Here is a 15,498-nt window from a genome sequence, read left to right on the forward strand (position 1 = left end):
TAATGTCATTGTCCCTTCCACTTACGGGTTGTGTCATTCCTTCCCTGAAAGTTCCTCTCACTTATTCTTTGAGTGCTCTTTTTCCTTCTCTATTATCAACTATCTGCTGCCCGATTCTAGTGGTCTCTTGCTTAGACCCAACATGTTGCAATTACTGGAGTGGATAGATGAAAGCTTCTCTACGCAACAGGCTATCAAAAATTTGCACTGCTCATAGCTTGCTGTTCCATTTATTTTATTTGGAAAGAACAAAATGATAGAAGATTTGGAAATTCCTCACACATTCACATTATCATTGATATCAACATTAAATCATGATTTTTGGGCTCGTTTTTGAGTCAGTTTTTCCTTTTTGAGGCTATTGTTTTCATTACTTATAATCTTTTTTTATTAATATACGGGCCATGCCCAAATTTCCAAAAAAAAAAAAAATTGTTGAAAAGTTTTATTGTTTTATTTGCTATTACTTTTTTTAGTGATTTTTAAATCAATTTTATAATATAAAATTTAAAAAATTTTAATTAAAAAACGGCTTTAAGAACACATCGCCGCCTGCTCTTCCGACCGAGCAATTATTAGGTCCTTTCACTGGATGTAGAGGAAGGTTCGGTTTTAGCCAAAAATAGGTAAAAAGTGCAAATACCGAGTTTTTCAAAAAACTCGGTATTTGCACTTTTTACCTATTTTTGGCTAAAACCGAACCTTCCTCTACATCCAGTGAAAGTTTTTAGGCAAAACCGAACCTTCCTCTAGGTCCTTGCACCGGACCAAATAAAAACTCCTTCCGACCACACTTCGCCATTGTCGTTCTCTTTGCAACAACATCCTTACCTCGCCACCAGCTCTCCTGACAACAGCTTGTTGCTGCCTGCTATGTCGCGTCGTTTTGGTCGAGCTTTCGTGGAAACTGTGCTACAAAGTTATTAAATGGACTAATGGAGGATTCAGAAGCAGTAATATCTTGCGGGGTTTAGGAGGGTAACAGAGCGGTGTATGGCTTATGTTTCTTTTAATAATCAAGCGAAGTTAGCTATGCCATCAAATTTCCCTGGTGACGTCTGGCCCATGCCAAGCGCCTTCTTATAACGTTCAAATTTTAAAGCACGAACGTATTTAAATTCGTGATGACACCTCCGCTATCTCATACTCCCGCCAATGTGCTCCATGGCCGCTTCCACTCTCCTCCGCTGCTTCCGGCTCTCTCCAATCAAAGCCCTATTCTTCTATCGCGTTCTGTTTCACTTCTCTTCAATATCCCGACCAAAACCCAGCTGGAATTCCAACCAAAATCTCGTTGTCACACACCCAATCCTTTCATGCATGGAGTGCTGCGATTCCATGGCCGAGCTAAGGCAAATCCAAGCGCAGCTCACAAGAACTGGACTTATCATCCACCGCTTCCCAGCCAGCCGCGTCCTTGCCTTCTGCGCTCTTTCTGATAACGGGGACATGAACCATGCCCGACTCCTGTTCGATCGAATTCCTGACCCAAATACCTATATCTGGAACACTATGATCAGGGGATACATCAGATGGGGATATCCTCGAGTGGGCCTCTCTTTCTTCTGTGACATGAATGCCAAGAAGTTCAATTTCGATTGCAGAACATTTGTGTTCGTGCTCAAAGCCTGTGAGTATTTATCAGACTTCTTATTAGGACAAACGATCCATGGTTTAGCGTACAAGTGGGGGATTAATTTCGAAATGCTCGTTCAGAATGGTTTGATGCACTACTATATAAAGATGGGCCAGTTAGATTCTGTAAGAAAAGTGTTTGACGGAATGGCTGAAAGAGATGTTGTTTCCTGGACTACCATTATAGATGGGTATTCTGAAAACGGCCATTACACCGATGCATTGAGGACGTTTCAATGTATGTTGACCATTGGAGTTCAGCTGAATGCTGTGACTATGATCACAATGCTTTCTGTTTGCTCTCAAACTGGTTTCTTGAATCTTGGCAGGTCATTCCATGGTTATGTTGAAAAGAGTTTTTTAGGTGAGAACCTTAATTTGATGAATGCCTTGGTGGATATGTATGGGAAATGTGGATGCTTAGACTCTGCACGGAGAATTTTCGATTGGTTGGATATTAAGGATGTTTTCTCATGGACTAGTATGATGAGTGGGTATGCCAAATGTGGAGATTTGGAACATGCAAGGAAATTATTCGATAAAATGCCTGAAAAGAATGTTGTTTCTTGGAGTAGTATAATTGCAGGTTATGCTCAAGCAAATCAGTCTGAAGAAGCACTAAACTGTTTCCGTGAGATGCTCTTAGCTAATGTGGAACCAATAACTGCAACTCTTGTGAATGTGCTTTCAGCTTGCGGTCGATGTGGTTACTTGGATCTTGGCAGATGGATATATGAACACTACATTGAAAAAAAAGGGTTGAAACTTAGTGTGAATTTGTCAAATGCATTTATAGATATGTATGCTAAATGTGGAGCCATTAATTTAGCAGCCAAGATGTTTCATGAAATGACAGAAAGGGACATAGTTTCTTGGAACTCAATCATCATGGGATATGGATTTCATGGTCATGGAAGCAAAGCTGTCACCCTCTTCGAGCAATTAAAAAGAGAAGGTGTGGTTCCTGATGATATAACTTTTGTTGGTGTTCTCTCTGCTTGCGGTCATGCTGGTTTGGTTTCAGAGGGTCGGAGGTATTTTTTTGATATGAAAGCAGAGTTTGGTATTGAGCCAAAACCAGTGCATTATGCTTGTATGGTAGATCTCCTTGGTAGAGTTGGGCTTCTAGATGATGCCTATGAATTGGTAAGGAATATGCCAATTGAGCTGGATGAGGCTGGCTGGGGTGCCCTTCTTAATGCTTGCAAGGTGCATGGTAATTTGAAATTAGGTCATTATGCCGGAGAAAAACTTCTAGGAGTGGACCCCGGAGATAGTGGAGTTTATACACTTCTATCAAATATGTATGCAACTTGGAACAAGTGGGATGAAGTGAAACAGTTGAGGGTGATGATGAGGGATAGGAAAGTTAAAAAGGTTCCAGGCCTCAGCTCAATAGAGATTGAAGGGAAGTCTCATGGTTTCTTTGTTGCAGACAGATCACATGTTTGTTCTGAACGTATATATGCAATATTGAATATGATTTACATGCATTCAAGTGAGAAGGGTACAAACTGTTTCTGAACTTCTCTAGACTTTATTGGCATTTATGTGATGATCAAGCATAGCAAAATAAAGAGTTTTTTAAGTACAAGGCCAAAAGTTTTTGGCATTGACAAGCCAATGCTAGCATTTGGATTTCTGGAACTATGCCTTCCTAATGCAGGACTCAACCATGATGAATAGGGAATGAGGATTTATAAAATTGATGCAAATAGTTGGAAGAAGACTAAGATGATGGCACCTTATGCGTGCTCTGACGAGATGGACTGAATGACTCAGGAGATACGAAGCTTGTGGCCATCGGCGGAGTCACGTTGGGAGCACTAGCCACCATTGGCCTGTGCGAATAAATAAATATATATATATATAAGTCTTAACGAGATACATACCAACCTCCTCGCGCAGTCGTGCTGTTCTCCCTCGTCGACGGCTTGTTGTTCTCCCTTGTCTGTGTGAGTTCTCTCTTTCTCTCTTCTACACTCCTGATGTCTTCATCTCTCTCTCTTGTACTCTCTATCTCTTCGACCTTCTTGGGAATCCTTGAATAATTCAATTTAACAAAGAAGGTTTGGTTTGTTTAATTATTTTATTGTACTAATATGCAGAAAGCAGAAATGAAATATTATTTTTTTAACAGACACTCATATTTTTAAAAGCTGTAGAGCAATTTTTTTCATTTTTTGATACAACACAACATCATGTCTTTATCCCACTAGGTGGGGTTGGCAACATAGAATCATTTTTCTCCATTTTGTCTTATTAAGAGTTAAATTCTCATTTGAATCTAATAAAGAAAGGCCATTTCTAATGTTTTCTAATCATGTCTTTTCAGATTTACCTCTACCTTTCTTAACACAAGTCAAATCTAATACATCTATTCTCCTAAACGGGCCATCGAAGGCTGTCGTTTTATGTGAAGAAACTATTTTTTGAAAAATATATAAAAAAAATCTTATTCTGAATAATTTATAGTATTATATAGCTATAATTTTTTGTTATAAAAAACTATACATTTGTACTAAAGATAATTTAGAATTTATTTCTGAGAGTTCACAACCTATTTATACATTAAAGAATAATTAGGAAATTATAAAAATGAGGAATTCAATTATGCAAATATTCTCAATTATGCTTTTTACTAATCTATTTTTTTGTGCTTTGCTTAGAGTTAATCTAATCATTATAAATCTCCCTAAGTTCTCTTAAAACATTCTTTTATATAAGAAGATAATGTTTCCTGAAAGAAAAGAAATGAACTATTTGACAGGAATTTTAAGGGACGGGAATAAACTACAATTGCGTACATTACCTAGAGGAGGATGGCAATCTCTGATTCAAGTAAGTTAAAATTTTCGTATTTGGGTTGTAATTTATTTTTAAGATTCAAAATTTGTGTTCCACAACCAACAAAAAAAATCATGGTCCACAACTATTTGTGGCTATACTATATTGATGGTTAGCAAGTAGTTTGTTAGGAAACACTTGAAGATCTCAAGAATTTCCTAGCAATCTTTGGACAATAGCGAGAATTCTACACAAGAATCTACACAAAATCAAAAAAAAATAGTAGATGATTTGTATTATTTGATGAAAAAGAAACATAAAATACCAAGATACAATTGATCCTCTATTTGAGAGGAGCATCTATCTCTCCCAAATCTCTAGACGCCGCTAGAGCCCAAAAAATCTAAGAGATCTAAAATTACATCCAAATTCAAGATGCTCTAACCCTAGAAAAATAAATTATTTAATGCATACAATTCAAAAGGAATCTTTAAACAGCCCCTACTTTGAATTTTTCTTCCCAACTCTTCAAAAACCTTCTTAAACAGCTCTATAGAACTTGGGCGGTTGGATCCTGCATACAGGAGACGCAGACTTCTGTCTATTTCGCATGAGCCGGTCCCATAGGACCGGTTGGACCTTTCTAATGAGATGGTCTAACAATACTCCCATCCAAAAGACCCACCTTGTCCGCAAGGTGAAAAGTTGGCACCATCCTCCATTTCATCATCATCACAAACGGTAATAATCTGAAGAGTTCAGTCCTTAAACTTTTATCCTGGCGTATACCTCTCATCATATCTGAAACAAAACATCTTCACCCTTTTTTCCTGTAATTATGTTTCTGTGAGCTTCTTGAAGTTGTCCACAGCTCTCTTTTTACAGTTATCTCCTTCGAAGTCTCCCATAGAGTTTCCAGTTTTGGCTCCTTGGTTGCCAAAATGGTCATAGTCATCTTATACGAGCCTCCTGAGCTGCTGCCTCCCATTCCTCTCGTCAAGTGCCTCTGATCTTCCACCAATTGAGCTAGCTCCGTAGCCTCTCCTAAGTCATGAGGCCTCATCACTCTAACTGCTATACAGATCTTGGGGTTCAGTCCCTTCATAAAGTTCCCCTCCAGTGCAGTCTCTAGGAGCCGATCCAGTCGACTGGCAAGGTACTCAAATTGCTCACAGCACTGCACCATTGTTCCCTCTTGCATCAAAGTGAAGAATCGCTCATAGAAGTCCCCTCCCCTGCTGGTATGAAAATGTTTCAACAAACAATCTTTAAACTCCATCCAGGTCTGTATCGGTCGCCTCGTATCCCTTCATTGGTATCATGCTAAATCTTACCCTTCCAAGCACATCCTGGCTGCCGTCAGTCTCTCCCCCTCTGTCAACCTGTTGATGGCAAAGTACCTTTTTACCTCGTAAATCCATCCATGGGCATCCTATCCATAAAAAAAAGGCATCTTCAGCTTCCTCACCCTCAAATTGTCTCTGTTCCCTTCATAATTTCTCATTCCTCAAGGGGGTGGTTCCCCCCAAGTGTCCCAATCATCCCTTCTACGTTCATACCCAAGCCTTTCATCAAATTTCCACCTTCTCCTTTCAAATTCATCACCCCTTGGATCATAACAAACCCCTCATCTTTCAAATTCAGCCCTCCTTTGATCATAATTACACATTTTCCTTTCAAATTCAGCACCCTTCCACTCATGTCCAACCCTCTCATGCCTCCCCACATACCCTCTACCCAACTCCTCCCTAGGAATATATAAAGGCCATTTTGCTCCCAGGTTCGTCCGGACGAAGTCGGATCGTCCGGGACGATCGGTACAGGTTGTGCAGGAAAATATGTTTGGCTGCATGGTTCGTCTGGACGAAAGTCGGATCGTCTGGACGAAAATTTTACAGAGCCAAGTCGTCCAAGGACGGTAATTAATCTCGTCTGGACGAAATTCGTCTAGAGCCAAATCGTCCCGGGATGAAGTTGTGATCGTCCGGGACGATCAATCTGGATATATATAGAAATGAGATATTTTGAAGAGAGAGAAAAGTCTAGGAGAGAGAAAAATGAAGGAAAAAGAAGGAAAAGTGATTTTTGAGAGACTCCCGTCCGTTGCAGTAGTTCAAGAAATTGGTGTACGCAAGGTAAGGCACATTCCGCCTTTCTCAATTTTCAGAACGGTGAAGTTTGAACGATTTTTCTGTCCGGATTTCGTTTTCGTTAGCGAATTTCGTCCGTATTTTCCGATTGGTTCAGTTTTTACCGCGTAACTTTTGGTATGTTTCTGAGGTGCCGAGTGCGCGCGTTTTAATTATTTTCTAGAGAATTTTGACAGGATAGTTTTGATTCGGTGGTGTTTTATTTTGACTGTAATTTCTGATGAAGTCTGAAATTATCTGGGCAGTAGAATAAAAGTCTTGCAATGTTGCTGTGAATATTCTATGCTAATTTGGTAATTTTATGAATTTAGAAATTTTTGTATAAATTCCGTATACTGCCGTTATGCCGCTGGATTTTGTACGATTTCTGAAATTATCCGGATTTGTTCTGAAATGACATGATATGATTGTGTGCTATGAAAAGGGAGTTATAAGGGGTCAGGATCCTGTGAGATCCTGTCTATGTCAAGGAAATCTGAAATGAGCTCTGAAATATGAAAACAAGTTCTGTTCCGGATCCGATGATAAGTTCTGTTCTGGTGCTATAAGAACATCTGTTCTGGTGCCATGAGCACAAAGGGAGGCATAAGGGGCCAGAATCCGAGAGATTCTATCAGTGTCTGGGAAGGGAGGTATAAGGGGCTAGAATCCGTTGAGATTCTGTCAGAGTCAGGAAATCCGTTCTGACTTTTGATATGTTCTGAATTGATATGATTTCTAATTTCTGCACGATTTTGATATGATTTATGATTCTGATACGATTCTGTTTTGTTCTGATGTGATCTGATCTGTATGATTCTGTTCTGATTTAATTTCTGGAATTATGATTTCTGTGATTTTTGTTCTGTTCTGATTCGATATATGATTCTGTTGATCTGATTTTTGTACGAATTTTTGTCTAATGTGTTTGATGTGGATTCTGAGGATTTTGATTGGAGGTTTGATGTCTTGTTGAGCTGTTGTAGCTCATCCTTATTTTCTGTGTGATTTTCAGGTTCTGGGAAAGGGAAGGAAGTCTTGGAGTAGGAGTTCAAAGTCTGATCTGTTATAGGTATTGTACTTTTGATTTTTGTACAGTCATGACTTTTGTGTTCTATTTTTCTTTCTGTCTGAAAGCCATGAGCTGTATTTGTATATGATTTTTTAGAGGAAGAAAAAGATAGATGATCTGTTCCGCTGCATTTTGATGTTTATAGTAGCTCTGTGTGTCTATTTCTGTGTATAAATATTTGGAAGAAAGTTCTGAAATAAATTCCAAAGCCAGATCCTGGAATCAGTTCAATCAATTTGAGTTTGGGCACGACCCGACGCGAGCAGGATCCGTCCCGATCGGGTTGGGTCGTGACAGAATAGGCCCTAGGGGAGGCAATTTTTTTGTTTCCTCCAAAATCTCCACCTCTTGATCTTCCCTTCATCTTGTTGGCTTAGGATTTTCACCATTTCCTTAGCTGTTGGACCCTACCCTCACTTTTGACCTCAATATTTTGGTTTAGCCCTCGAGCACTTTCTTCAACATCTCCTTCAGGATGGAAAATTTTGAATTGGACTTATCATAGATGGCTGAAATATCTTCTTTTAAATCTAAAACTTGAGTTTGGATATATGAAATTTCTGATTTTATTTGTCTGATCTTCCCTTCCAATACTTCTAATTTTCTTCCGTCATGGGTGCCCGGATCGAACAGCTTTGATACCAATTTGTTAGGAAACACTTGAAGATCTCAAGAAATTCCTAGCAATCTTTCGAAAACAGCGAGAATTCTCTACAAAAATCCACAAAAAAAAACACTAGATGATTTGTATTATTTGATTAAAAAGAAACGGAAAATGCCAAGATATACTTGATCATCTATTTGAGAGGAGGATCTATCATAGATGGCTGAAAATTTTGAAACGAACATATCATAGATGGTTGAAATATCTTCTTTTAAATCTAAAACTTGAGTTTGGCGATATGAAATTTCAGATTTTATTTGTCTGATCTCCCCTTCCAATACTTCTAATTTTCTTCCAGTCATGGGTGCCCGGATCGAACAGCTCTGATATCAATTTCTTAGGAAACACTTGAAGATCTCAAGAAATTCCTAGCAATCTTTGAAAAACAGCGAGAATTCTTTACAAAAATTCACACAAAACCAAAAAAAAAATAGTAGATAATTTGTATTATTTGATTAAAAAGAAACGAAAAATGCCAAGATACAATTGATCATCTATTTGAGAGGAGGATCTATTTCTCCCAAATCTCTAGACGCCGCTAGAGCCCAAAAAATCTAAGAGATCTCAAATTTCAGCCAAATTCAAGATGCTCTAACCTTAGGAAAACAAATTATTTAATGCATATAATTCAAAAGGAAATATCTAAACAACCCCTACTTTGAAATTTCCCTCCCAAGTCCCTTCAAAAACCTTCCTAAACGGCTCTGTAGAACCTAGGCTATCAGATCCTGCGTACAAAAGGCGGAGACTTCTGCTTGTTTCGCACGAGCCGGTCCCATATATGAATGGTTGATACTTTGTCCTCAATGCTTCAATTCTGTCATAGGTTATCAGTTTTTTTTTTTTTTTGGTTTGAAATTGCCTGTGTTGAATATTAGCTGATTACGTTTGCTTCATTTCATCATGTTGGCAGTAAATCGTGATGCACGTATGTTGGGCTTTGACATTGAATAATTTATATCCTTCAGTGGATTTCAAGGTTGCTTGGATGAGTCAGGCTAGTATTTCTTTAGTACTTGACATTCAAATGATATAGTTACTTGATAATATTTGGCCTCACTAATATTCTAGAACTCTGACTAATGAAGACCAAAGTTTTGTGGAATCAAGTTATGCTTGCATTTTTGGCTACTAAAGCTGGTTGTTCAAACAGAATTTTGGGGTCAACTCCACACTGATATGTAAGCTTTCCTTCAGTTTTTGGCATTTTGTGCTTCAATTTCTACCCTTTAAACTTGTATCCTAGGGATTTTTACTTGAAAAATTGATGAAGTTACTAAAACAATCAATTCAAAACCTGCAGCTTCAAATGGAAATAAACGGAAACAGGGAGGAAGATGATGTCTTAAGATTGAACTTGAACATCGAGCGAATTGAATGATTCCAAATGCTAGAGGAAAAATAAACAGTAAGAGGATCTTCAGTGAGTTTCTTTATAAACAGATTATCATGTCTTGATATTATTAACTATATTTTCATATGTGCACTTTTCCCATTACGTAGTCAAGTTATTTTCATATCTAAAAAAGTATTTCCTATTACTTGCCAGTGCTGAATTTTTCCAGTTATCGATTGCATAGTGTGAATTATGGAAATTATTACAGACTGGTTTTAATCTTTTTTGACATTTGTATTGCACTCGTTCCAAATTGTACTAGTTGACATATGGTCTCATGAAGGTCTTTTGGGACATCCTCTCGGATGAGTTACTTAATGGGCATCGAAAAAATAAATCTTACAGGAGAAATAGATTAAAAAACAAATGAAAACGGAAAGTAAAACTAAAAAAATTATAATATTCAGCAAGTTTGATTTAGCTATATCTACGCACATATAGAAATATGTCTATTGCTATAGCGAAAAGTACATCAAATTGTTTGTCTTACAAATTTTGGAAGTAAAATAAAAAGATATAAAGCCAATGAAGGAGACTTAAAGGAGAATATTTAATGAACCTTGAGTAATTTTCCTTATCCGTAGAAACAATTTAATTTAAATTTGTCCATGGATAATATCAGATCGTATTATTAGGTCAACTTGATGAGCTAGAATCTGTGAGTTAGAATAAGGAGTGCAGAGATAGAGATAGATAGATAGAGAGAGAGAGTAGGAAGTCAGTTGTTAATAGAGTATTTACTATTAGAGAAAATTTCGGACTTCAAGAGTAAAAAGTCCTTTCAATTGCTCTTTATCATGATTTGTTTATAGGATTTTGAAGTTTAAAACAAAGGCTATATAGAGATAAAATCAAGAAATACAAGCTACACGGAATACATGTACAACACAACTCGCTAATTTAACATGTGTCGCCTCCTAATAAGTTGGAGAGGAAGAAGTGTCATAACCTAACCCAACATAACAAATAAGTTATATTAGACAGAGATTTTGGCCAAGATCTATTTAGAAGTAATTTCTTTTTATCTTCCAAAATATCCATATAAAATAATTTTCTAGGATTAGATGGGGCATTTAAAGAATATTAACAAGAATATTTTTTAGAGTAAGATTTTAAATTTTAAGATTGTCTTTACATGAGAATGCTAGTGTTATGTGGGAAAAAGTGACTAGTGATATTAAAAATATTGCAAAAGATGTGCTTAAAATTTTGAAGGGAAAAGCTCATAATAGTAAAAATAGTTGGTGGTGAAATTCAAATATGCAAGAAAAGATAAAAAATAAGAACATTTGTTATAAAAATTGATTTAGATGCAAAAATTTTAATAATTGAGAAAGCTATAAAGAGGCTCATAAGGAATCTAAGAAAGTTATTTGCGATGCAAAGAGCTTAGCTTTTAATGATTTATATAATAGATTATATACTAAGGAAGGAGAAATATATATGTATAAGTTAGCCAAACAAAGAGATAGGAGTAGTAAGGATTTGTTCAAGTGAAGTGTATAGAGGATGAAGATCAAAAAGTACTTTTCTTAGAAGTTGATATTCAACAAAGGTGGATGAGATACTTTGCTAAACTTTTTAACGAAGAATGTAAAAATATGATTACCTTTAGTGACTTTAGCACCCTAAATGAAAATAAATATTTTTATTTTTATCGGCGTATTAGTAAAACTGAAGTTAGAGAGGCTTTAAAGAAAATAAAGTGTGGAAAAGTTGTTGGATCTGATGATATTTCAATAGAGACGTGGAAATGCTTAGGAGATGAAGGAATTTCTTAGTTTACTAAACTTTTTAATACTGTTTTGAAGACAAAAGATATCAGATGAGTGTATAATGAGTGTGTTAATTCTTATTTTTAAGAATAAAGATGATGCACAGGAGTGTACGAATTATAAAGGAATTAAGTTAATGTTTCATACTTTAAAACTATGGGAGCAAGTTATGGAGCGTAGGTTGTGGCGTGATACTAATGTTTTTCAAAATCAATTTAGATTTATGCCGGGTAGGTCTACTATGGAAGCCATACATTTATTAAGAAGTTTGATAGAGAAATATAGAGAGAATAAGGAGGATCTACATGTGATATTTATTGATTTAGAGAAAGCATATGATAAAGTTTCAAGAGAAGTGCTATGGAGAGTTCTTGAAAAGAAAGGACTTAATAACACTTATATTCAAATCATTAAAAATATGTATGCAAGAGCTATTACTTGTGTTTAAACACAAGGTGGTTTGACCAATTATTTTTTTATTTTGGTTGGATTACATCAAGAATCAGCCTTAAGCCCATATCTTTTTGCTTTAATCATGGGATGTTTTTATGTAATGTCTTATAATTTGGTTAAATTCTGAAAATGTGAATTTTTGCTCAGTATGGTTTTTGTTGTCTATTGTTATGATATTTTTATATTTTTTGAATTAAGCTCGATTATACTTTATTTACTACAATACATTGAAAATGAATGTGGATATGTGATTGAGATTACTATTATATTATTATGATAATAATGTGTGTGTGTGTGTAAAGGACAAGTAAAAACTGGTTGACCCGTTGGTTGAAAACTGATTGACATGTACATGATAGTGGGCCGACGGGCTTTCTTTTATATATCACGATTTGGTGTTATCCTCTACTGGTTCACATGACACACTGATTGAGAGTTATAAGGAAATTATTACTGTGCAGATAGGCAAAGATTGACGACTCTGTTTACTGAGCCAACGATTTACCGATACTGATACAATGCTAAAATACACCATGATAGTCACAATTTCTTACTTGTTTAGTATGACTATTGAAATGCATGTTCTTGAGGCATTGTTCTTATTATTGTACGAATTTATTATTACTGCATAGATTTACTATTATTGCATTATTTTACTGCTCTTGTGACTGTATTATTATTGTTACTTATTTATATACTGATACTGAGCATGTGTCAATCTAAACACTGAATATAGTAATTTGATATTGATATAGAATAATTGGATAACATGTGTACATTCTTATATGATTTTACTATATTGATGTAATTTCAAGAGTCTTTAATGATAGTTTGATTTGATACTTTATATGATTTTACTATATTGATTTAATTTCAAGAGTCTATAATGATGTTTTGATTTGATACTTTATTCGATTTATGTACAAATGTTTAAAATTGCGCAATTGGATATTGATGTGTTTTTTGTTCATGAGTCGAGGCGTAAGCCTCAAGGCGTTTTGAGGCGTAAGCCTCAAAATCAAAAAATTTTGTAAAGTGATAATAAATGTCAAAAGCGGTTTTTATATAATACATAAATAATATGTTAAATGATGACATATTAACTTTATATTGTATTATGAATTAGCAAATTAGCATACACATGAAATAAAAAATTGCACAAAATATAAATTGACAAATAATAAATTGCATGAAATAGAATTAAAATTCAAATATTATAAAAATAAAACAATATTAAATATAGAAATTGCAAAGTGTCATATAACATCAAGTTCAACTCCAAATTTTCTTTTTTATCAATTCTCAACTAATTTATATTTAATTCTTAATAAAAGTTGAAATAGTTAGCAACAACTTAGGAATTATTTGCACTGTCATCACTGAGGTGGTCTTTTTCTAAGTTGTTGCATAACAAATTGGTCTATCCCCTTCCTCATTCAGTAAAGTTGAATGCATCCCAATATATTTCTTTTTAATTTATTTCAATCATATTCATCTTTTAGAAATATTTTTATCAAAATAAATATGAGATTAATGCTCCAAACTTTTTTGGCTAGTTGTGTGCAGCTTTCAAGTGATTGTCGGTGACAACTATGACGGTGTTGGTTACGGCGAAGGCCGTGGGATGGAGGCAGTGGCGGAGCCAGAAATTTTATTCAGGGAGTGGGGGGGGGGCACCGTTTGGACAACTTTCTTACTATTTTTTAAAACATGTAGACACCCTTAGCTCTTAGAAATAATTATCTATAGTTGTTGTGACTTCAAAATTTTATTCAATGAATATTATCAACAGGTTTATTTTAAAATATATATAGGCACATCAAATTTATTTTTGATGCTTTATGTTTTGAATATATCTAACGATTTAGGCTTCGTTGGGACAGCTTTCTTATTATTTTTAAAGCAATTTTTTAGCTGAAAATTTTTTCAACTAAAAATTTGTACTAAAAAATAGTTTTAAAAATATATAAGTCCATCCAAACAGGATCTTAAACTATATTATTAATTTGTGCTTGATTAGATAGATTTAAGGAAAAGTTTTAATTTAATTTCTCTTTATATCTCTTTTTAGGAATTTAAATAATTGAACCTAATAATCTCTCTCTCTCCTCTCTCTTCTCTCTCTCTCTCTTCTACCTTATAGCACATAACGTTAACACATACACCAATACCAGTACAGTGATATAGCCTGTAACTTCTTACAGCCTGTAAGAATGAAATGGCAACAAGTTTTCCTTCTCTCTATTTTCTACAATTTCTTTCCTCTCATACCTGCAATACTGTTTTAAATTATAGATATAAATGATTTTTTTAGGGGGGCACGTGCCCCCCTTGCCCCCCCCCCCCAATGGATGGAGGTAGAGGCAATCGAGAGGAAGTTGTTGCATTTGAATGTGCATAAAGACATGATTTATATTAGTTTTAACAAAAAAATTATACAAATAGGGTGAGGCGTAAGCCTCATGCTAGTAAGGTGAGGCGTAAGCCTCATGCTAGTAAGGTGAGGCGTAAGCCTCATGCTAGTAAGGTGAGGCGTAAGCCTCATGCTAGTAAGGTGAGGCGTAAGCCTCATGCTAGTAAGGCGAGGCGTGCCTCAAGGCGGGCCTCAGCCAATTCGAGGCGCAAGCCTCATAAAAAAGTTAGAGGCGTAAGCCTTGAGGCATTTTTCACTAGAATTGCACTGAGGCGGGCCTCAAGGCGAGCCTCATATTACACAATTTTAAACAATGTTATGTACTGATTGATATTACAAATATGATAATTGCTTTATAGATTTGATAATCATATCGGTTTTTCACTTTATTAGCTTTAGTACCGTAATGTTTTACTGCTTACAGATCCTACTATTGCTTCTTGTGAATTTTACTTTTTCTACATTTATTCAATGATCATATGAATATAACTGTTATGATTTGACTGTTGACATACATATTATTCATTTATCGTGCCTTGAATTCAGTTATTGATTTTGATGACCTGCTAGGCTTTTTAGCTCAATATATGTGATTAAATGATTTAAGTCCAGGGAAAGGGAGCAGGAGTGTGAGGCTTGTCAGGATTCCTTCAGGTTTAGATTTTTTTTTGTTATAGTTATTCATTTATACTCATGATAGAATAATGTATATAATTTTTTATAATGAATATAGATGTGTACATTAATATTTTAAATTATTAAATTTATTTTTATTGTTTATTACTGATAAAAGATAATAGATAGCTCTGGTTATTATTTATTAGAAGATTAAAAGAATAATTCTTTCAATTTAGATTAAGGGGCATCACATGGGCCCCGACGAGCGCGTCGTATGTGTATGTGTGGCGTCTGAGGATGTTGTGCAGGTCAATAAGTGAAATCAAATTCGAACTCGATCTTTCAGTATAGGTCAATAGCAGTCGATACGGTTCGAACTGTTGAGCAAATATACACTCATGACGTCGATCGGGATATTTATTTTATATGTTCATATTAGGCCTTAAAGGCCTATAATTAGAAAACTTTCACTCTTAAAAGCATAACGCTGATAACGAACCCAATTCTTCATCGACAAGTTGGCAGAGTCGACAAAGTTTAGCCAACAAAATGGAAA

General features: G+C 35.4%; 1 protein-coding gene across 2 annotated transcripts; it reads left to right on the forward strand.

The window, feature by feature from the left end:
- The first annotated feature begins 787 nt into the window (after positions 1-787).
- LOC110114327 (pentatricopeptide repeat-containing protein At2g22410, mitochondrial) lies at positions 788-13,571 on the forward strand. 2 transcript variants are annotated; one of them, XM_028697358.1, is made up of 4 exons: positions 788-3,590; positions 4,406-4,476; positions 9,591-9,695; positions 13,468-13,571. In XM_028697358.1, the coding sequence occupies exon 1, from the start codon at positions 1,156-1,158 to the stop codon at positions 3,157-3,159; it is 2,004 nt and encodes a 667-aa protein (XP_028553191.1). In that variant the 5' UTR covers positions 788-1,155; the 3' UTR covers positions 3,160-3,590; positions 4,406-4,476; positions 9,591-9,695; positions 13,468-13,571. The 2 variants fall into 2 exon arrangements, with proteins under 2 accessions (XP_028553191.1, XP_028553192.1); XM_028697359.1 differs by lacking the exons at positions 9,591-9,695; positions 13,468-13,571 and adding an exon at positions 9,201-9,296.
- Positions 13,572-15,498: the final 1,927 nt, after the last annotated feature.

This window comes from Dendrobium catenatum, unplaced genomic scaffold, assembly GCF_001605985.2.
Source record: "Dendrobium catenatum unplaced genomic scaffold, ASM160598v2 fragScaff_scaffold_920, whole genome shotgun sequence".
Taxonomy (NCBI): Eukaryota; Viridiplantae; Streptophyta; class Magnoliopsida; order Asparagales; family Orchidaceae; genus Dendrobium; species Dendrobium catenatum.